Source organism: Humulus lupulus, chromosome 2 (assembly GCF_963169125.1).
Source record: "Humulus lupulus chromosome 2, drHumLupu1.1, whole genome shotgun sequence".
NCBI classification, from domain to species: domain Eukaryota; kingdom Viridiplantae; phylum Streptophyta; class Magnoliopsida; order Rosales; family Cannabaceae; genus Humulus; species Humulus lupulus.
Window position 1 is genome coordinate 291,430,669 of NC_084794.1, and position 23,865 is coordinate 291,454,533.

Here is a 23,865-nt window from a genome sequence, read left to right on the forward strand (position 1 = left end):
ATTTTTTTTTTATGATTATATATATAAAATGTATTGAAATTTGAAACTATCCATCCACAGGGTCTATAATCTATTGGCTATTGTAATAAGAGCCAGGAAATATATTCACATTCTTCAAAACTCCATAAGAATTAAGATAACACTTGGGTTGTTTCCCTGAAGACTGTAAAGCATGGACCACTGTCAAGTTTTGTTTGTTTTTTTCTTTCAAAGTTTGTGGATTAGAGACAACAACTACAAGTAAATTATTTATAATTTAATTGCTTATTTGTTTTTTGCTTGTGAACCGTACAATAATCCATCATATGATTCTAATCTTGGTCAAAATGAGTAGGGTTGGTTGGCAACATAGGCATAGTGCTCTGTGCTCCTTCAATATGAATGAACAAAACATCTCGAACTTGTCAAACTTATATTTCTTCATTATTCTCACCTTATTGGATTAGCTTGTATATTTATTATATATTAATTCGACATATAGTTTTCTTCCTTCATTTTACCTAATTAGACAAATCGGTTATGGTCATATATACATAACGTACACACACATGGATACATCTATATATTTATATATATATAATACGAGAGAGAGAGAGAGAGAGAGAGGGAGAGAGAAATAGAAGCCAATTTTACCTTTATTTTCCATAACAAATTAGCCATTTCATTGAAATAAAAAAAGGGTGCACTAGCTAGAACCTATATGAGCCTCAGTCAACCAAGCAAAAGACATAAAATTTAGTTCTGTCAAATGTTTCAGAAGAGATGCACTGGAAGGAAGGAGATCCATCTGCAACACAACACCAAGAAAATATAAGATTTCATTGTGATGTAATGTTATTATTGACAAAAGGAAATGGAAAAGGATATTAATAATACCATAAAAGAAAATCATAATTAAAAATGGTTTTGAACTGTTATATGTAATTTGTTTTCATTCTTCACAATGTGATATTGTTTAATAATATTTGGTCACTGTAATAAACAGAAGGTTAACTAAGCTCCATTCAAAAGGTTCAGCATCTTAGGCTTAAGTTTGGGACGTTGTGCCATAGAATCACTATTCACCAGTGCATAGTAATAGTTAAGTAGACATTTTTTCATAAGAGGCGTTTCCATTCTTTCAATATTATAGAAAACAACAGGAAGTGTTCATTGTAGTGTATTTACTTGAAGATAGTATCAGTACATGTAAACTTTTGAAGATAATTTACTTGATTAGTTTGACATTGTTCACAGATGGGACACTCATGCATGCTTGTGGGGTGGAGTTTGTGTTAATTCATGTGAAAGCTTTAGACGAGATAATGATCATGTTTTGTGGAGTTGATGGATGACAAATATGGTTGTCTCCTCTTAACACCCCAAAATGAAAATATCAGTATGGACTGTGTTGATATGTTGGCAACATGAAAATTTGGCTTGTCTCCTCCTAACAACTCAAAAATAATGATATAGAAATATTGAAGGAGTTGATTTGAAATGAGAACATAAAAAATATTTGTGTTCCAATACTGAGCTTCAACCCTCAACCACCAGGATATTCAATTATCATAACAAATAGTCCTTTGATATACTATTCACAACTTTTTATGATTTATTTCTATCAATGCTTTTGACTCATTCTATCAGAAGGTTACCAAGAATCTCACAAAGTTTAGATAGGCCAATCTACAGAGAATATGTTTTTGAGCAATCATCTACATTAAGATTAGACACTTATCAGGGTAACATTTGAAAAGAAAAAACCTTACCTTTTGGCAATCCTCACTGAATGACACAAACACAAGAATTCCTTACTCCCTCAAGTTCACCATCTTCTGATACACTATCAATTACAGATTCATAAGCAGTGTTAAGACATGGTTAGAAGTAGAGATCTGCAGCAACATTTAAACTACCAAACATTTTAAGAAAGGCAAGGTTATCATTTTTCCTCCTCATGTCCCACATCCATTCCAGGTGAAAAAACTTCAACCAGTAATTTACCTGCTGTAACCTCACATGGCCCGCTCCATTAAATTTGGTCATTAACTACTTTAACCCCACAATGTCATATTTGAAACTAACTATAATAAGTTACCATAAACTAAGTTAAAAAGTTTGGACGCATGCCTCTACTTCTACAACTTTTTCTCTCTTTTTTAATATATTTTTTGGGATTATACTCCAAATATAAGATAAGCAAGTATGTGGTGGGGGGCTAATAAATTAATTACCTTGGCTCGAACTCCTGAACATGAGCAATATCTTTTCCATGAGCATCAGGCCAAGTAACTTTCCTCTTTTCTGTCTTTGCTGCTACTGATTGATAATCCTTCACCACCACTGTTTTCTTCAAATTGCTCTTGAGATTAAAGGGTTGTTCACTAATCTTCTGAGGCACATTAGACCCACTTCTTGTACTGTCGTTGTTGTTTTTGCTTCTTCCAGTGTTGCCAATATCAAAAGCTTGTTTTCCCACTTTTCTGTCATAACTATCAACTTCTTCCAAAAGCCCATCTTTCTTTTCTGCCGGAGAAAGCTTCTTGGTATTGATATTGGTATTAATGGTAGTATTGTTGATGCTTTCTTCTCCTTTGTTGTTAAACCCTTTTGAGGGTACATAGCAAGAACACACTAAAGAGGTGCACCTGTTCTGAGCCGTGGCCGCCAGGAGTACAGCGTACGGACAAATTACAAAATACACAAAAGCTTTATAATACGTTTTCCTCTTGGCTACACTCAAACTCTTGTGTTAATCCTAAAACCACCATGACAAGGCTTTGAGATATGTGGGGCTTTGGATTATAATGGCATATATCTGATGATCAAAACAAAAAAAAAAAGAATAAATTTTTGGAGAAAAAAGTGGTGAAGTTTTTCTTTTTTTTGCCTATTGATTTAGTTTATCTCCAAATGATTATTATGGTTTGCTTTGGATACATATAAAAAGAGTGCAATTTTGGTTTTGGAGGGGAAGGGTTATAATTTATGCTAAAGCTTTTTTCTTTGTTTGGTTTGGAAAGGTTGAGAATAGGTAGAGGTACAATCATATTAATGCCTCCTCTACCTCCACTAAAGGTGGCTTCACTTTTGCTTTCTTTATATTTTTTTAATTTTCTACATTCTTTAGCACTCATTGTTAGTTTTGTTAGTGTGGTTAAATGGGTGTACCAAAAAAAGGAGTGCTCTTTATCTTTTGACTGTTTATGGAAGAAATACTCATTGTTTTGCTATAGTGAAGAGAGCCTTTCAAATGGGCATCTAGTATTTTTTTTGTTTGTTTATCCTATTATTTATAAGAATATAATTTGGCATACTAATTTGCTTTTTATGGCATGAGCTTGTGACAAGTGGGAATGGGGAGTTGGCAAATTGTGGGTGCTAATTGTAATAGCTAAGTTATGGGAGGAAGGGAATATTTTTATGCCTTTGTGGATTGTTCGAAATATGAAATGTTTAAGTTTAAGAGATATAATTCTTATGTATTACATTATGCAGCATCATATTATATGTACTTTATGCCTTTGGTTTGGTCAGGATGTTGGTGTGCTTTGAAAAATCAAGTACTTTATGAATGGAATATTGCCAATAATGACTCAAATGCTTTCCTCTAACCAAGCGCTAGGGGGTAATCATTTACGCAACTCAAACTATCAAATTTGACAAAGAATATTGTATCAAAATAAGGGTTGGACAGCTAAGTTCTTGCAGGACTCAGAATAAGTAAATTATGTACTTACTTGGTTGTTCTTGATATGGGAAAGAGAGAGGGTGCGTTTAGTAATATGGAGAAATTAATGGTCAGTTTATTATTGATTCTTAAGTTATTAAAATCACTTCTACATCAATTTAAGTATTAAAATATAGCTCTACAATCAAAGATGAGGATTTTACATGGATTGGTAAATCACCACTGACCTAGAATACACGTACATACTCTTTAGCCATGTTATTTTAATTTGCTTTGATTGGTTGGACAATTTCCGGTAGTGTTTCACCATCAATTCAAAATGGTTGATTCACAATCCTACAATATTTATCCCTTAAAATAATATGAGACAAAAACATGTGGTGGTGGTGATGGTTAGTTAAGAAAATTTTCAACATATTTTCTTCGACTTTTCCTCAATGCTCGTTTCCTATGGTGTATAGGGGTCAGATAGGGGTGGCAGAACACAAAAACACAAATGATATTGTGCAAAGAATAGTTTTGCACTGAAATATAATTAAAAAGCTCACTCAAGACTCCTTGAACTTTAAAGTGACCATTTTTCTTTTATCTTCAACTACTGTCGGATTTTTTTTTTTTTTTTGGGGGGGTGGGTTTTTAATCTTATTTTTATTTTTCTCTCTAAGCTGAATGACTTATAAAGTGTTATTTATCTGATATTGAGCTGAGCTGAGGAGGAGAGGGACCTTTTTCTTGTGGTGGAATCTCACATTTTCCTCCCATATTGCCAAGGCACGCACGCGCCACTCCTGGTAGACCACAAGTCTGCTATTTAATGACAACGAAAGTTGATCAATGGGCTGATTGGTTAGATATTAATCGGGACAAGAAATGATTCCAGCTGTCTGGAAGATAGGGAAGTAAAATTATTGCAGTATGACAACTTTGCAAATGGTGAAAAAAAAAAAAGACAAATATTTGTGTCCCTTCTCTGCTTGTTCTCCACCTAAGAGGGACAAGCTTTTGCGTGGGTCCAACTCCCTGAATTTGCTACCTCAGTAGACAGACCAAAGCACTGTGATCATCATCATTACAAGGTTAATGAACAGAATGTAAAAACAAATTTAGCATTCGAAATTGGTAGATCTCAATCAAAGGAATGAAAGAAAGTAATAGTTGAAGAAAGCTTAAGCTTTAACCTTCTTCTCCTCATCCTTGTGGAACCAAAATTGATAGCTGTGTGGTTGTTATGAAGAAAGAAGAAACATACACAGTGAAATCTAATAAAGCTCTTTCTTTCAATGGAAAGAAAAATCACCTTTTTGGCTTCTGTATATATATATCCAAACTATACAGATGAAGTGATTTAAGTTGAACTTGTTATATACAATGAGGTTTTCAGTTCCTTGGTAGTTTCTGAGCATTACAAAAGGAAGTAAGGTGTGTTGCTTGGACATTGCACTAACATATATGATGCTGTTCACAATATATATATCAACAATTGAGGCCCTTAAGAAAGTTAAGAATGTGTTCTACAAAAATGTGTCTCGAATGACGCGAGCTAATACTCTAGAAGTTAATCGATTGAGAACTTCTGGAAGTATTGTCGTGGAGATGCCGGGCAACACTGGGAGAAGCTCTTGAACAACCCGAGTAATATTCAAACTCTGTTGACACCCCCCCACAAACCGGACAGCAAAAGAAAAATGTGAATTAGTATCGCGTAAGGAACCTCATAAACCAAATGCTGTATAAATATGAAATAAATGTGAAATAAATAGTAGCCTATCCATATATATATTTCTCTATTTCTGTTTTCCCGACATCACTGACATGAAGAGAAGCATTCCAACAAAAAAAAGGAAAAAAAAAAAAGAGATTTCTAAGATGACACCATTCTGATATGGAACTAGTAATTACGTATCTGATCTAGGTAATAATTTATAGGTTGTTAAATCACAAAGAGTTTTATAATAGAAGACTTTAACTATAAGCTAGCAAGTGAAGTACCTCATTTGAAGTTTTTGGTATTGAACCAGCAGTCAAAAACTCAACAACTTTTTGGACATTGTTCAATATAACTTTGTCTTCTTCGGTTATTGTTGGTAGAAGCCCTGCTGGTTTGAATGGTCCGAAAGTAGGAGCCATACTGAAGATAGGGGTAGCATTTCCAAGTCCAAGGAGTGCCATTGTACGAACCAACTGTTCCCTCGTGACTGCATCAATGCCCTTTACAATCTATTTGAATATCAAAGGTAATGGTCAAACTTCGGAGAAAATTCACAATCTATTTGCATATCAAAGGTAAAGGTCAAACTTTGGAGAAAATATGCATTATTTCAGTGCTGAATAAATACTGATGCAAACTAAGCACTGATGCAAACTAAGCGCAGGGCTGATATGAAAAGACCATGAGATCAAAGCTCAAATCCATCTTGTGACATCCAACCATATGCATGCAAAACAAGTGAAATGGAGTTCTACAGACTCATGAAATCCTAATCCACAAGGCAGAAAAGTAATTTCCGACAGTGCTCCTCAACCTTCGTTACATATTCAAATTTGTCAAGCATTAATGATTCATTAACTTCACGTGCAAAATTTAATCTGGGTGTATAAATAAACTGTTTCATTCCTGTTTGGTATATATATTTTTTTAATCTATCCCACTATTTGAGTATTAAATGACAAGACAATCTCTTATGCAGAAAAAGTGAAATGGAGTTCTACAGACTCATAATGAAATTGTCACTATGAGAAGTACCTCATCCAGAAGAAATTCTCGGAAGAAGTTTCCCTTATCAGACAGAAGGAATCCCAAAGCTGCTCTTGTTTGGACCGGCTCCTGTTGAGACAGATTTGGTAGCATTATTGGGAACGCATTTTCTGTTGTACGTTGCATAAGGCCGAGTTCGGCCATATCACCATTCAAATCCTCTCCACCTCCACTTTTAGCAGCCGTTATAAAATTCTCAAAGGCTTGCATAACATCAATGAATCTTTCTGCATCAAAAACTCCAGATTTCCCATATATTGTATAGCGTAAAGCATTCCTTAGACGTGGAGATTCATCAGTTAAGAGCCTCTGACAGTGAAAGGAAGAGTTAAGAAAACAAAACATAATAAGTTTCAGTTAAAGCCTTTATGAAGCATACATAAAAAAGAATACAGAGCAGCACAAAGTCATAGCAAAAACCAGAATGTGGGTATTTTTTTAAATAGGGAATAACTGATTCAAACTGTTGTCAACGCACATTAATAGCTTTATTGCAAATCTTGTCTTAACTAATGATATATATGAAGAAAAGGATTAGGTATCCGAAGTTCTTCAATAAGACTATACATTTATCCCATCTTAGGCAGATAAAATTGGTGATCGGATTAATCTTTGCAATATGTTTTCCAATCTATTCCCATCTCCACCTTTTTAAAAAAAAAAAAAAAAAACTGAGCTCCTCATCTAATCCTACAATTTGAAGAATAACAAACTATAGCAATTGCTATGTAAGTACTCAGGACTAAGGGATAATTGAAATAATAACTTCATTTCAGATAACAGCTACCAACAAGCACTATCTCGGAAGGATGGATATGGAGGTGGGGGTGGACTATTTTGATGTGTACATGATTAAAGATTTTGCATAAGAATTCCTATATAGGGAAGAATTTGTAGGGCCAACTGTAAGTGATGACTTTTTAAATAGTGTTATTCTAATTAAAGTTGACATCGAGGAGATTTTGGTTATAACTCTATCACGAGATTCTACTTGTGGAATTTATATAATCAACTTTTCAACTTTGAGATTTTGTACATTATGTATTACAATTTTCAATAATACAACTTATTTTCACAATTTAAATAGTTAATAAACATTTGACAAAGTACCCATCAAAATAGTATTTGCACAATAACATGCCCATCATGTGTCTACTTTCAATGTGACAAAGTAAAAAGATTGGCTATTTATATTTGTTTACCGACAAAAAATCAATTACCTGTGCAATGTATGGATAGGCCTCATCTACAATCGCAAAGTCGGGATTTCCAACTAAAGCTATGCCTTCCAGCACCCCAATTGCCCTGATTATGAGGGCAAAATAAGGGGGTATCCGAAATGGATAATCAAATGTTATTTGTGCCAAGTCTGCTGCCAGCTCCTGGAAATTGATATTTTTAGCTCCTCCACCTTCAAGTGCCTGATCAAAAACCTTGGCCAGGACAGGCAAAATGGGTTCCAAATTAACACCTTCTGGAATGAAACCAAGTTTAACAAAGTCCTTGACTATGGCTCCATAATCACGATGTATAAGATGGGCAATTGCTTCAATCATTCCATACCTCTGATCATCCGTTAATTTTGTGACAAGTCCTATTATAGGCAAATCAAATGTATCATAAACAAGTCTTCTGAATAGAATAAAGCATTAAACAGCTCGATAAAACATTCTTTGATGATCAAAAGAAGAATACATCAAGCACTCAACAAGAGTTATCAGAGACACATTTTTAAGTCTTGTATATTTGCAATTGAGTTAAATTTTTTAATATTAAAGACATTAAACCATTGCTGCATTCTAAAGCACAAAGTCAATGGGTTATGAGTGTCTACAATGCATGTCTTTTGCTAGTTTTCAAACATTTATAATCATTATAGAGAAGTGGGTGCCTAATGTCTTGTTTTCATAGACTCAACCTGTTTAAAGTTTTCAGATGCGCTCAGATAAATGAGGAACCCCCCTCCCCCTCTTCAAATAAGTAATTCTAACAAAAGTATGTACATGATATGAATACAGAAGCAACACTGAATACTAGTAAAGATGTAAATTGTTACCAAAATCAAGAATAGCTAGCTTCCCATCTGGAGTCCGAATCAAATTTCCAGGATGAGGATCAGCATGAAAAAAACCAGTGTCAAGCAGCTGCAATTTAAAGTGACACACAAGTTGGCTTAAATATGTGATGTAGTTGTTAATTATTGCTACTGAGAATTTAGTATAAGTTTAAAGTGTAATAAAAATCATTAAACAAGCATAGAGACAGAAATTTACTGTTGTCAATATGCTTTGACCTATAGATTTCTATCACCAATGCACATCAGCAAATACACCCTACTTTGAAAGCACATAAAAAGTGTGCTCATGAAATGTCTATTAAACAAGTTATGTTTCCCTACCTTGAATAGAAAAGTAGTTAAAGTTTCATGTTCGAGCTGTTGCAAGTTCAATTCTTCAAACATAGAGCAAAAAGTTCTATTTAGAACCACTAAAACAATTAATTCTTTGGCTCCCCACAAACATTCGTCAAAATAGCAAGACAACAAGATGTACGTGTCTACTGTGAGAATGATGCTTTAAATTGAGAAAATGTTACCAAACAGAGGATCTCTTTTACTATGATAGAGATCTTAAGTCAATGCCTCCAGGAGTAAAATTCCTAAGCTATTGGCAGAAGATCTTACCTGCTTCAGATAGCAGATGACTCCAACATTAACAAGCTCTCCAACATCACTTTCTGTACTTTGTGAAAGCTTTTCTCCTTCAACCCATCGGGTAGTAAGAACCTTTCTTGAAGTATACTTCTCGTAGGTTTCGGGAACAACCACCTGGAAAAACATAAAATAAGTAGTATAAGAAAGTAATTTCATGAAGCAACAATAAATTATAAACTCAAAATTTCCAAGTAACAGGAATAGTTGTATGGTGAACTTATACCACCTGGGCTTGTACTCAGGGAGCCAAATAATTGTATGACTATGAAATGAAAGAACTCTTTGTCTAATGTTCATCTACCTTTTAGATAACTATTCTACAAGATACCAACTGCACTTTAAGATCAATGCATTTGTGTGTATATGTTGTTTTCTTGCATTCAAAAGATTTATTCAGTTTACTGAAGCCAAAAAAACATGAAACTAATGTGCCTTGCGTTTGTTATGGTAAGAAGTTAAAAAAAAATCTTCCAGATTATCTTATGCACTCTTAAAAAAGTTTGTTTGATTTATTCAATACAGTAGCAATTTATTGAATTCCCTTTAATGGAATTAAATAAAAACTAAGAGGAGCTTACAGAATAGTATGGAGGAAAAGGAAAGAAAGAATTGTTTTTACAACAATTCTCTGTTATCATTGACTTTTAAATAGATAAATATAAACTACGGATACATTCTACATTTCTTGTAAGAATAAATAAAATAAAAGGCTATCATTAGTAAACAAGTCTTATTCATCAAATTATTAGCAGCGTCCATTTTCCAGAAAATTAAACTTTCACATAACTAAACATTTGTTTAGCACACTAGAAGTTAGCTCCTGGTGAAATGTAGTTTGATAATCATAGTATCAAACAAAACGTACAGCTTCAGAATAAACAAGAATTCAGGTACAAAAAATGAAAGGTTATCAAAGTCACCTGTGGAAGGTCCTTTTTCATCATTTCAGCAAAACGCGTTCCATTTTCACCCTCATTAACATAATCTAGCTCCTCAAAGAAACGGGCTGCCCATTCATCAACCAGTCCAACAACATCTACAGAGATCTGAAATGAATTAACAGAAAGAATGGAGATTGGGAAGAAAAAATCTTTTATTAAAACTACGTTCACCCCTTTGAAAGCAAGTATTTGAAGGAGCAGATTAATCCTAAATCCATTACATGAGAAAACTACCTGGGGAAACTTGCGAAGAAACAGCCCCAACTTTCGTATGACGAACAAATCAACTGTTACAGTCTCAAGAACAAAGGGCCTTTGCACTTTAACAGCCACCAAATCACCATTTTCTTTCAACCGGCCCTTGTACACTTGTCCAAGAGATGCTGCCATAGATTACACACTATGAGCTTAAAATGTCCAAGCTTTGTTGATAACAAGTACAGCATCTATTTATACCATGAAATCTTAGAGATATTACCAGCAGCAATGGGGGAAGGTGAGAGTTCAGAATATATCTCCTGCCACGGCCGACCAAGCTCCTCTTTGATGAGAGCCATAGCTACATCATCTGGGAATGAAGGCACCTTCAAAATTCATCAAACAGAAAAATCAGCTATAGAAATCAAATGGAGAAAATCATAAACATGAAGTACTTTTATCAGGCATTTGGTATGACTCAATAAATTAAAATAGTGGGTGCCACAGAACCAATAAAAACCCCTCAATAGAATCTGATTATTCGCTTAGGAAATTATGCAAGAGCAAAAAGTAGAAGTTTTAAAATTAAATTGGTAGTGTTAGTTCAAAACAGAAAGACAAAAAAATCCAAATAACTCTACCTTATCACAGAGTTTTTGAAGCTCAGTCATTGCACTTGGTGAAAGTATATCAGGTCTAATGCTCAATGCTTGCCCAAGTTTGATATAAGCTGGACCCAAAGAGGTCACAATCTCCCTTAGTTCAATGGCTCTAGCAACTTCATTCTGGTGCACAGAAAAGTATGAAGGATATAAAACATAGAACAAAAAAGTGCATTTTAAAAATTACAAATTCATAGGGAAAAGTAGAATTCAAATTACCCATATTTTCTCCACAAGTCAGTCTTAAAAGTAATATAAAGTAACACTATTAAAGTCCAGAGAAAGAAAAGCTCAAAAGGAGAAGAACGAATGATACATAGATTTTAAGAAAAATCATATCTGAAACTTAAAAGTATTCCTATCTTCCATAACCATAATACAAGGGTGAAACCTAAATTATGTTGGACAAAGTAATGAATTTTTCCAATAATTAAAAAATCTGTTATTGATACTGAAGGAGTAGACAAATGATTATGTTCCTGTTGCTTGACTATGAGTTCTTATGTTAAGTCCATAGTGATGAAAATCGAATTTCCGTCGAACAAAATCAAAGTTCAAATTATTTTAAGTGTTAGTAAGAGGGGCCATGCATCATGTGTGAATGTTGGTGTTATGTATACTTGATGACCAATGAAATGATTTAATTGTCTGACTTGTCTCAGACAATTATCAAATACCACCAGCTCAGAAACAAAATAATGGGCACACATATTACCTCTTTGACCTTTTTGTTTATGACATCTAATGCAAGACGTGAAAGAAACCCCCCTGCAACAGACATTAATTGGACAATACGTGTAGCAACAGCACGTGGACGTTTTCCCCAATAAGCAGAGATGGTAGCAGGGTCATATACCAAAGGCAGAAATTCACTGCTTTCGTCTACCTACATAAGCAGAAATAACACAAATATCATCAACCGATATAAAATATACACTTCCTTTCATAATAAGTCATGTTTATTTATTTGACTACTTATTACAGAGAAGGTAGCTTCCAACTTATAGCTTAGTATCTTCCCAGTTCTTTATAACAATTTTCCACATGTAGCTTACTAGTGCTTTATATTTGAAAACTAAATGATTATAGCACAGAAGCATAATTACTGAACTGCAACTTGGATTGGATACTCAGTAACTAGTCTCACCCTCTTCGCACAAAAACTTTAATTTCAATCATGAATTCTATTCTAGTATTCTCAACACAATGCCGTGCTTTAATAATGCAATAGGCAGTCCACCATACAAAACTTAACGAAGAAACAATTCAAATACCATTCAACACGAATAATAAGTAAAAGTAATTATATATACCTCAACAAGGCGAAGCTCAACATTATCCTCAGCAAACTGTGAATCCTTTAAATTTTGTCCACGAAGACCTCTCATCAGTATCGCCAGCTCTTCGTTTTCTTCCATCTGTGCCCTCACTCTTTTGATTTCCTTCGACACATCCCCAATTCTCTGCCATTTTCAAAACCAATAAAGTATAAACACTAAATAGAACTGCATAAGCACAAAATCAGCTTCTCAAATCATCAATTGAATTTTAAGATAAGAACTTCTATCCTGACCATTCCTCTCCACTCAAACTCTCAGTTCATCATCTCTAAGCTACTATTTTGACTCCATACACTTCCAAAGATGAGTTGACCGCCAATCAAAGTCAAAGAAAAATACCTCATAATTGAATCAATTTCTGGAAAATAATACAATCACTAATATTTAATTTTCATTTTCTTACTCAACTCACCGAGGAAACTCCATTAACAGATTTGGCCGGCGGAGACTTTGAGGAGCCATTAACGGAGTTTGTTGACGGAGGTTTCGATGATCCTGTCCGAGGTGGTTTAGGCTCGGTGGCGACCGCGAGAACTCGACCGGTCCGTTTGGGGATCCGAATTCTGCCGTACGAAGAGGATGTACGGGTGGGGAAGGTTGGGCGAAGGGGCTCGATACCGTAGCAAACTAGCTGAGAAGCTGCGTCCATGGCGGACGCCGGGACTGTAGGAAGTGACAACCACTATTTAAGAGAGAGAAAGAGAAGGAGAAGGAGAGTAGAGAGTTGAAATGAGACTTGAAGTGAATGGACTCAATTCAGAGTCAGAAGAAAATGTATAGTGGGCAAGAACTGGCGGGTGATGGAACACGTGGCACGATGTGAAACAATGCTGGGTTGGTAAGTACTATAATTTAAATGTTTATTAAATATTTTAATTTTAATTTGGTGGGAAAATTAGGCATGGTTCATTCATCTATCATATTTTGGACGTTTAGTACGAGAGTTTAGTTTCGTATCAATGAGAATGTTAATTTTAATCTTAATCCAAGTATATGAGTTTTATATTTCTTTAATCTAAATTTATTTAACTCTAGTTCCACAAATTTAAACTTTATACCAAACATATCTAAAGGACGTTTCATTTCATCGTTTCTAACGGGGAGGCCATGAATCTTATTTTTGTTTATTTACTTTTATCAACCTTTACTATTAGGTATCATTCTCAAACCACTCATTAGTATTACTAATTCACAAAACATAGAGAGAATAATTGGATTACAATTCAATGTTTGCTTTGTGAATTACAATTCCATTATTTTTCCTAATCATTATCATTAGAAAGAGTTATTGGTCTTATTGTGTTTCTTAAATTTATTGCTTATTAAAAATTCTTGCAAACTATTAAAATGAAGGATTTTCGTCAAGTTCCATTTTTTTTATTAAGAAACGTTGTCGTAATTATTTGAGTGTTGATTATCAGTCGTGATGTGGCATATTTAGTCGAGCGAACAAGATTATACAAAGTCAATAATTAGGAGCAACATACTATTTGTACAAAATATTATTAAAGTTCAATTTCAAAAATAAAAAATCTAATTAAAACAAAAATCACAATATATCTACCAAAAATAAAATGAATGATAAATTGCCTCTTTAAGTGAACTAAATGAGAATTAAATAGAAATGAGATTTGTTGTAGTCCCTTGTGGAGAAAGAAATAAAACCTTCTCAAATTCTCAACATAGTAAGTAACAAGCAAGAATTAGAATTTCTTTTGTGTGCATATAGAGTACAAATTATGAATTTTTTGTTCGTTTCATTTCATTTTGAAGAAGTTCGACATTTCTTTCTTCTAAAGTTGTATAAAATATGTGCTGCTAGCATTATAAGATTAAAGTAAAAATTCGTTGTGCAGTCACTAACAATATTTTCTCTCGTAGACTATGTTAGGTTGAAGATTTATATTGTAAATAAGTTTGAGGATCTTTGATATGTTGTGAATGATATAATGAATTTTGTAAAAATTTATTCCCATGTTTTGATATTGTTGTTTTCCATGTAGAAATCTTTATATTAATAATTAACTTTTATTATATTTGGTATCTCGAACTCCAAAGGCCTTTGCATTCATTTACCTATAAAGTAATAGATTAGCATTATAGTTATAATAAACTTAAGAAAAATGTAAAATAAAAAGTAACAAAAAGACAAACAGAAGGAAATTATAAAGAAGACACTGACATGTTATTTATCTTTGTATATATAATATTGATTAATAAATTTAACATTTTTCAGCACAAAAAAAAAAAACATATTTACTTATAAACTAAATCTATATGTATATACTAGTAGTATGGCACATACAAGTATGTGCTACTATCAAATAAAAATAATTATTTACTTATAGCCAAAGTAAACATTATTAATCAAAGCATGTGCATGACACAACTTTTAAGGTTAAAAAATATTTACAACAATAATATATATTTTTAAAAGTTGATATTAGTTTTAGACCAATTTATTTCTAAAGTACTGTTTAACGCCCAAATCGTGACAACCACTAAACGGTGGTTGAAGTATAATCGGGCGGTCGATCCACAAGGAGGTAACCTAAAATCAAAAGATTAGTAGAAAATAACACAAAAAGTTAGTAACAAGAAATAAATAAAAAAATGAAATGAAAAGAGATTTGAGATTTCGGTGTTGTCTTTTTGATGAAATGATAAAATGAGATAAGTGAAATAAATGTAAGATGTAATCAAGAGTTTGAGAAATTGAAATGTTTCAAGAATCATCCATATGCTTGTTTAGTTATTTGGTTACTTGATTTACAGAAATATACAAGTACATAGTTCACATCCCAACATTTACTTGGAAAATATAACATTAAAGTTCATATTCTTTTCTAACAAAAGTCAATTTGAGTTATAAAGTTCTTTACTTTAAAAACACAATGTTAATCTTATGAAAAATCTAAAAATGACAAAATACTCAAGGGCAATAATGCAATAGAAGATTAGACATAAAATTATGTATCAATATTACTTTTACTAATTAGAAGCACATAGAAAGAGCTTAACTAATCCTATATACTATTAGTACAAGTAAATAAAGATAACAAAATAGAGATGAGGATGAAAGAACATAAATAACTCAAATACATTATATTAAGAACATAGTAAATCAAAGTAGCAAAATAACATCACTAACATATGGAATCATCCCTAACATTCCTAGGAAGATTAGACCATTATGCTCATGATTATCACAAAATTCTAAGAAGAAAATATGAGAAGAAAGTGAATAGAAATTTTGCTATAGTTTCTTTACTCTAAAAATTACATGGTAAATATGAAATGAGAGTTAGATGGAGAAAAAGACTAAAAAAAAATTAAACAACAAAATGAGGTTTACAAAATAAATCTGAAATATTAATAATAAAATATAATTTTTGAAAATCAAATATTATTATTAATATTAACTTAGCTATTTTGGTGTATGGTCATTTTTCCATTTTCTAAAATACCAAAAAAATTATGAGTTTTAAAACTCAAAGAGAAAAGGTGCAAGGCCCGAAGTGCACAAAAAATTGGACTGATGGGTGGTTGTAGCAGAGGAGACTTTGACCAAGTCTAACCAATGAAGAAGTGACACGTGGGCGTTGGATTTGGCTGGTCACGTTGGAGGAAAAGGGCTGGTTGTGTTGGGCCTCTGGGATGATTGGTTGCTGGGCTTTAGTTATGATGAAGGGGCTGGCTTTGGAAAGGTTGGTCCGTTGGAGGCTGGGAAGGGAGCTGCTGGACACACGGCTGACAGGTGGCGCAAGGAAGCTTCAGCATCAGGCGGCTTGGCTCGGAAGGCGGCTGGCTTCGGCTCGGTGGTTGGGCTTGGGCCAACGGGCTTCTCCTTCAGTTGGGCCGCTGGGAGTGCTGAAACAAAACAAGACATTATTTTTAAAAATGTCATTTTTTAATTTAATTATTTTCTCTTTTCCCTTTTTCTTTTCTTTTGCTTTTATTAATGTCAAAATGCAACATACTTTATATAAATTAAATTAAAATTAATATTTTTCGTTAAAGAAATATATCAAAATAATTTTATGAAAATATTAATTAAAACTTAATTTAATTTAAACTTTAAACTTAGTAAAGTGTCATTTTTAAGTACTAATCAAGTACTAAAAGAAATTTCTATCAATATATTAATATATAAGAATCTAGTATTATTATTATTGGAAGTGGGCACACAATAAAAATATATTACACAATGTCTACTTAGTTTTTTTATAATAATTAATAATAAAATAATTTTGTCACTTAATATGATAAATTCTAACAACACGAAAAACATTATCAACCCAATATTTAATAGTTTTGTCTAAAGGCAATTAGGTTACTTATCGTCTCCTCATAATATATGAATACACTCATAATATATTAATTATTATTATTATTTGTTATTCCACTTGATTTTGCACAAAACTAAAACTAAGATATTATATTGTAAATTAATAAATTTAGCATAACATACAAAATCACTTTTGCCAATTTACAGTTATGTTGCAATAAAACTATCATATGTAGTACATAAGTGAGGAAAATAATTCAGAGTAAAAGAAATCATCCAAAATACATATCACACTTTTGTCATTAATTTGGAGACAAATTTTGATATCATAAAACTTAATATAACAAATTCATTGCTTTAACCAATATAAAAAATAAGTATTTGGTAAGTAAATATATAACAACAATCTCTAATAACTTCCCGATATTCACAATAAAATGAAATCATTGTTGGATAAAGTTATTGTTAGGGAATTCACCTTTCTCACACCAGCTTCATCTACAATCACAAAATCAACAAACCAATAGACACAACATGTACAAATTCAATAGAAAAATCAGCAAGAAAAACAATAAAATAAACACCAAGAATTATAGAGATTCAGCCCAAATAACTTGAGCCTACATCCTCTTTGAACTCCCATTGAGATGTTCTTCTCTGCACTATGAAACAACAATGGAGATTACAACTTGTCACCACTAGAGAACTTCTACACTTGATGGATTACAATGCCTTGAACCCAAGCAAAACCCCAAGTACCCTTGACCATGTACAAATAAATCTCTCACCTAAGACCCAAGTGTTTCTCTATCAATTTCTCTCTCTGAAAATAGCTCCTATCTGAGATAATAAGACTTATTTATAGGAGGTTTTTACAACTGTTATCTAACTTAAAAAATACCAGAAATAAACGTAGACCCATCTGGCGAAAAATAGTAGACAAGACTAGAAGAAAAAACGTAACTTTGCTGATGTGTTTTGATGTTTAATGCAGACCAAATATTCTAACAAATTTCCACCCTGGTCTTCATTAAACATGGATTGCAGAGATAAACATAACTTCCCAAGGACCCCAGTTCAGCCATCAACTATCATCCATGATCAATTCCGAGCAAGCTTAGGCAGTAGTTAAACTTGCTCAATGGCAATATCTTAGTTCCAGCATCAGCGGGGTTCTCTTCTGTGGGGACTTTTTCGACATTAATCACACCTTCAGTGACCTTGTCACAAATAAAGTGATACTTGATCTCCACATGCTTAGTCCGGTCATGAAATACTGGATTCTTACACAAATATAAGGCACTTTGACTATCTGAAAAAATTGTAGCTTTTCCTTTGAACACTTGTAGCTCTTTTAGAAGACCTTGAATCCAAATACCTTATTTGATTGCTTCAGTAGCAGCCATGTACTCAGCTTCAATAGTTGAAAGTGCAACTACAGATTGTAGTTGAGACTTCCAACTCACACAATTCCCACTTACTAGAAAGTAATAGGCTGTAGTACATTTTCTAGTATCTCGGTCTCCAACATAATCCTAGTCTACAAACCCACTGATTTTCACCTGATTATGATGCCACTTGTACACCAACCCATGTCTAGTAGTATTAATCAAATAACGCACCAACCACTTTATAGCATCCCAATGAATTCTTCCGAGATTTGCCATGTATCTACTTAGAGCACTAATATAGTGTGATAAATCAGGCCTAGTGCAAATCATTATATACACTATAGCTCCAACAACATTAGAATAAGGTACCTTGGACATATCTTCCCTTTCAAACTCAGTTTTAGGACAATCAGCATTTGTAAGCTGATATTGACTTGTCAATGGCTGTTTGACAGCTTTAGCATCCTTCATAGAAAACCTTTTTAGTTACTTTTCAACATAAGACTTTTGACTGATGAAGATGGTATGTTGATCCTTATTTCTCTTGATCTCCATACCTAAATATTTGTAGCCATGCCCAAATCCTTCATTTCAAATTTTGTTTTGAGAAGAGCCTTCAATTTATTTAGCTTGTCCCTTTTGTCATTAATCAGCAACATATCATCCACATACAACAATAGATACTCAACATCTTTGAATTATTGTCCTTTGAAGTAGAGGCAAGGATCATAGTAGCTTCTTTGAAAACCATGCTTTATTATGAACCCATCAAAACGTTTATACCACTGCCGAGGTGATTGCTTAAGGCCATACAATGATCTCTTGAGCAAACAAACTTTATCTTGGCCCTTGAACATTTCAAACTTAATTGGTTGTTCCATGTAAATAGTCTCTTCTAAGTCACCATGTAAAAATGCAGTTTTTACATCCATCTGGTCAAGTTCCAGATTGAATTGGGCAACCAAAGATAACATGATTCTTATGGTTTTATATTTAATGACTGGTGAGAAAATCTCTATAAAATCCACTCCTTCCTTTTGAGTGAGGCCCTTAGCAACCAACCTTGCTTTGTATCTCACTGGTTCTTGATCATTCATACCTTCTTTTACTTTGAACAACCATCTACATGCTACTACATTCTTGTCTTTGGGTCTATTAACCAGCGTCCAAGTATTATTCTTGTACAAAGACCTCATTTCCTCCATCATAGCATCAATCCAATGCTTTGAATCTGAACCTTTTACTGCCTCTTCATATGAGTTGGGTTCTGAATTAGTTAACTCAAGTGCAGACATCAGTGCATAAGCTATCATGTCATCCTAAGCTATAAGTGTAAGCTTTTGGACTGGTTTTGGTTCTCTCCTGACTCTGTCTCTTGCAAGCTGATATGACGCAGTCGGATCTGCATGTATTTCAGATGCATCTACACTTTGTTTTGGTTGCATTTCAGCTGGAGTTTGAGTTGGGGTCTGAATCTTATTTTCTTCCACCTGATTTGTGTTGGGTGCTCTTGTTTCCATCTGAATTAAAGTGTCTACTGTACCTGCATTGTTAGTACTATTTTGTTCTTGACCTACAGGAATGTTAGTTTGAGATAAATAAGGAAAACAATCTTCTTTAAATATAACATCACGACTGATTATAAGTTTGTAACCTTTGTTTTCTTTAACCCATAATTTGTAACCTTTAGTTCCCTGTGGGTAACCCAAAAATACACACTTAACTGCTCTAGGATCTAATTTACCATCTCTTTGATGTGCATAAGCAGCACACCCAAATACTTTTAAGTGAGACAAGTTTGGTGGTTTATTGGACCATTTTTCTTCAGGTGTCTTAAACTCTATAATTGTATTAGGACATCTATTTACTAGATATGCAGCTGTCATTATAGCTTCCCCCCAAAATCCCTTGGGTATACCTGAACTAATCATCATACATCTAGTTTTATCAAGTAGTGTTCAGTTCATTCTTTCAGCCACCCCATTTTGTTGAGGTGTTAATCTCATAGTCCTATGTCTTTGAATACCATTCTCTCTACAATATGAATAAAAAATCTCATTGCAAAATTCTAATCCATTATCGGTCCTCAATATTTTAATCTTCCTATTTGTTTGATTTTCCAAATTTTAAAAGACTCAAATGCATAATTTTTATGTTTCAATAAATGCACTTATAATTTTCTAGAAAAATCATCTACAATAGAAAGAAAGTAATTGTTACCTCCAATTGTTGGAGTCTTTTCTGGACCCCATAAATCTGCATGTAGGTATTCAAGTATGCCCTTTGAATTGTGTTGCCCAACTTTGAAAGCCAATCTGTGATGTTTTCCCAAGACACAATTCTCACAAAAATCTACCTTGCTCACCTTATCCTTTCCAAGTAAGCTTTGTTACTTTAACACTTGCAAGCCTTTATCACTTATGTGACCAAGTCTCCTATGCCATAGAATTGCCTTGTGATTTTCTGGTGCCTCAGCTAAAGTGTTGCTGCCAGTTATTGTTTCACCAATTAGGTAGTGTAGAGAGTCCTTCTTAATTCCCTTAAGAACTACCATTGAACCTCTACAAATCTTCATGGTTCCACGCTCTATTTTTACTGTATAATCTGCATCATCAAGCACACTTAGTGAAACCAAATTTCTAGATAGATTAGGAACATACCTGACATTCTTCAATGTTCGAATGACACCATCAAACATTTTGATGTTGATTGAGCCTATTCCAGTTACTTGGCAAGATTGATTATTCCCCATAATAACCTTACCACCATTCAACTCTCTGAAATCTTGAAGCCATTCCTTATTGAAAGTCATATGGTATGAACACCCAGAGTCCAAGATCCAATCTTTTTCGTTTTCTCCTGTTGCTGCAATTAAAGCTTCAACATCATTGCAAGCTTCTCCAATATTTGCTGAATCCGTATGTTCAGATTTTCCCTCGTAGATAGATCTAGCGTTTTCATAGACGGAACTCCTGCCCTTTTGTTTTTTGAGCCAGAGATAACAATCCCTCTTCATATGACCAAGCTTGCCACAATGAAAACACGCCCTTGAATTGTTTGGACATCTGGAACCAGATTTACCTCTGCTCTTACTGTGCCTTTTACCATGATATCCATTTGAGTTTTTGTGTGGTGATCGACCCCTTGCGTAGTAGCTTTCTCCAAGGTTTGATAAAGAAGATTTCTCTGATTTTAGTTCTAAATCCTTTGATTTCAATGCTGAAATTACTTCTTCTAAAGTAATTGATGTACGACCATACTTGATAGCACTTTTGACCTCCTTAAATGATTCAGGCAAAGAATTTAAAATGATAATTGCTTGGTTTTCATCACTTAAAGCTTATCCTTCTCCTGAGTTAGCCAACTCAACGTCCATCCTTAGGAACTCATCCAAATTCTGCTCCAAACTCTTGCTATTGCTCATCTTAAATCCAAAGATTCTTTCCTTAAGAAAGATTTTATTGGTGAGAGTCTTTTGCTGAAATAACTCATCTAGTTTCTTTCAAATCTTAGATGGAGTGTCTTCTTTATCAACCATTCGAATGATGGTGTCCGACAAATGAAAAATCATAATCCCAATGGCTGATTCAAGCATTTCTTCTTTTTGATCTTTTGTAGTACCTTCAGGCCATGAAATGGGATCTTCAAGAACACACAATAACTTTTGAGAAGCCAACATTCCTTTAATCTTCCTTCTCCAAATTCTAAAAGCCCCATTACCATCAAACCTCTCTATTTCAAGCTTCATATTACTCATATTGTTGCAATAACTCCAATCCAAGAGACTTTGAACAGATTCTTGAACCTTCGAACTTGATTCTTGGACTTCTTTCTTGACTGAAATTTTTTCTGTGTCACTTTCTGATGAAGAATTTGATTCAGTCAGTTCTTCCCTTCTTTGTCACCTTTGATCTTGAAGCTGAACTTTGCCAATGAACCTGGCTCTGATACCACTTTTAGGGAATTCACCTTCCTCACACCAGCTTTATCTACAATCACAAAATCAACAAACCAATAGACACAACATGTACAAATTCAATAGAAAAATCAGCAAGAAAAACAATAAAATGAACACCAAGAATTATAGAGGTTCAATCCAAATAACTTGAGCCTACATCCTCTTTGAACTCCCCTTGAGATGTTCTTCTCTACACTATGAAACAACAATGGAGATTACAACTTGTCACCACTAGAGAACTTCTACACTTGATGGATTACAATGCCTTGAACCCAAGCAAAACCCCAAGTACACTTGACCATGTACAAAGAAATCTCTCACCCAAGACCCAAGTGTTTCTCTCTCTTTCTCTCTTTGAAAATAACTCCTATTATTACAAATGAAATATGTTATTTTCTCACTCTCAAACAACTGAGATAATAAAACTTATTTATAGGGGGTTTTCACAATTGGCATCTAACTTAAAAGATACCAGAAATAAACGCAGATCCATCTGACGAAAATGCTAGACAAGACTAGAAGAAAAAACGTAACTTTACTGATTTGTTCTGATGTTTAATGCAGACCAAATATTCTAACAGTTATGCAACTAATATAAAAAAAAAAAAAGGAAAAAGAGGATACACTTGGAAATTAAATGGTTAGGCCAATTTCCAAAGAAGGATATACCTCCTCTTAGTATATAAGAGGATATATAAACGAAGAAAATAACAAAATTAATAAGATAAGCAAATAAAAAAAAAAAGGACATTAAGAACCAGGTTATTCATCTTCGTATACATATAGTATAAGTAAATATATAAAATTAAGGAATTAATAGTAAAAAAATTATCAGTGTCCTTGAAAATTTCAAAATATTATTAAATAAAAGAATAAGTAAAGTAGTTAAAATGTTGTTCTTTTTTTTTCAAAGTGAACTCATAAATTTCATTAAATGAAATATATAAACTAATAAGTCATATAAATTTTCTCTCATAAAATAAGAGGAAATTACATTTTATATGAGATTTTTAATAGAGTGTGAAAAAATATGGCTTTTAAAAAAAAAAGAAGTTAATCTATGATTATTTTTTAAGAATTTTCACTTTTATGGGTTTTGTACGCCCTGATTTTCCCACGGGCTGATTAGCAGACCAGAGCTCCTGTCTTGAGATCGTACCCCCCTTAGCTCGAGGAATCCTCAAGGACTCGCCAAGACTCCCCAAGACTGGAGCAAGGAATTGGAAGGCCGAAGGTCGAGTCAGATGCGAAGCTCGTGGTACGAGCTAGATATGGAGGCTATGACCCCTTGTAAAGCCAACACACGCAAGATAAACGTGCATATATCTGACATCACGTGTCTGATATCTCCCTGACTTCTCGGACACGCAGCAGGAACGTGCGTGTTCAGACACCCACGGCTGGGTTGGGCCGTGCGGCCCATTATCTCCTTACCTATCGATTTGACCATACTTATGTGTCAGGTTTAGGAATTAATCATGAATGTCACAGAGTTGATATGACAAATAAGAAGGTCACGGGATGACCTCCTTACCAACTTCCAGGTGCATTCTCCTATAAATATGGAGACCCTGGGAGTTGATAAGGGTTGGAAAAAATAGTCTCTGGAAAGATATATACTTTGTAACCAAATACCTAGAATACATGAATAATATTGACTAGTGGAGTAGAAGGATTTTAACCTTTGAACCACTTAAAAACGTGTCTTGAGTCACCTATTTCACTCTCTAAGATCTTATATCTGTTACGGTTCTACATTTGGCACTAATCCCTTTCTCTCCTTCTCTTAATTACCTGTTGGCGAAGAACCGCGTCAACAGGTTTATTTTCCCATATTTTTGTATAAAAGTTGGTTTATGTCATAGTTTAACTCTTAATCAAGTTTTATTAATTTGGAAGGGTATGTTTGTAATTTGATTATTATTTTTTTAGCTTATTTGTTTTTT

The 23,865-nt window shown here is 33.6% G+C and overlaps 1 protein-coding gene across 1 annotated transcript; it reads right to left on the bottom strand.

The window, feature by feature from the left end:
• Positions 1–617: 617 nt before the first annotated feature.
• Positions 618–13,029, bottom strand: LOC133819768 (uncharacterized). Its single transcript, XM_062253103.1, has 15 exons — positions 12,695–13,029; positions 12,256–12,405; positions 11,658–11,828; positions 10,922–11,065; positions 10,561–10,666; positions 10,317–10,465; positions 10,062–10,187; positions 9,112–9,255; positions 8,485–8,572; positions 7,649–8,022; positions 6,417–6,737; positions 5,663–5,890; positions 2,217–5,319; positions 1,752–1,825; positions 618–787 (listed from the first exon to the last, which is right to left on the bottom strand). Exons 1-13 carry the CDS (start codon positions 12,929–12,931, stop codon positions 5,185–5,187), a joined length of 2,373 nt encoding a protein of 790 aa, XP_062109087.1. The 5' UTR covers positions 12,932–13,029; the 3' UTR covers positions 618–787; positions 1,752–1,825; positions 2,217–5,184.
• Between the last annotated feature and the right edge of the window lie 10,836 nt (positions 13,030–23,865).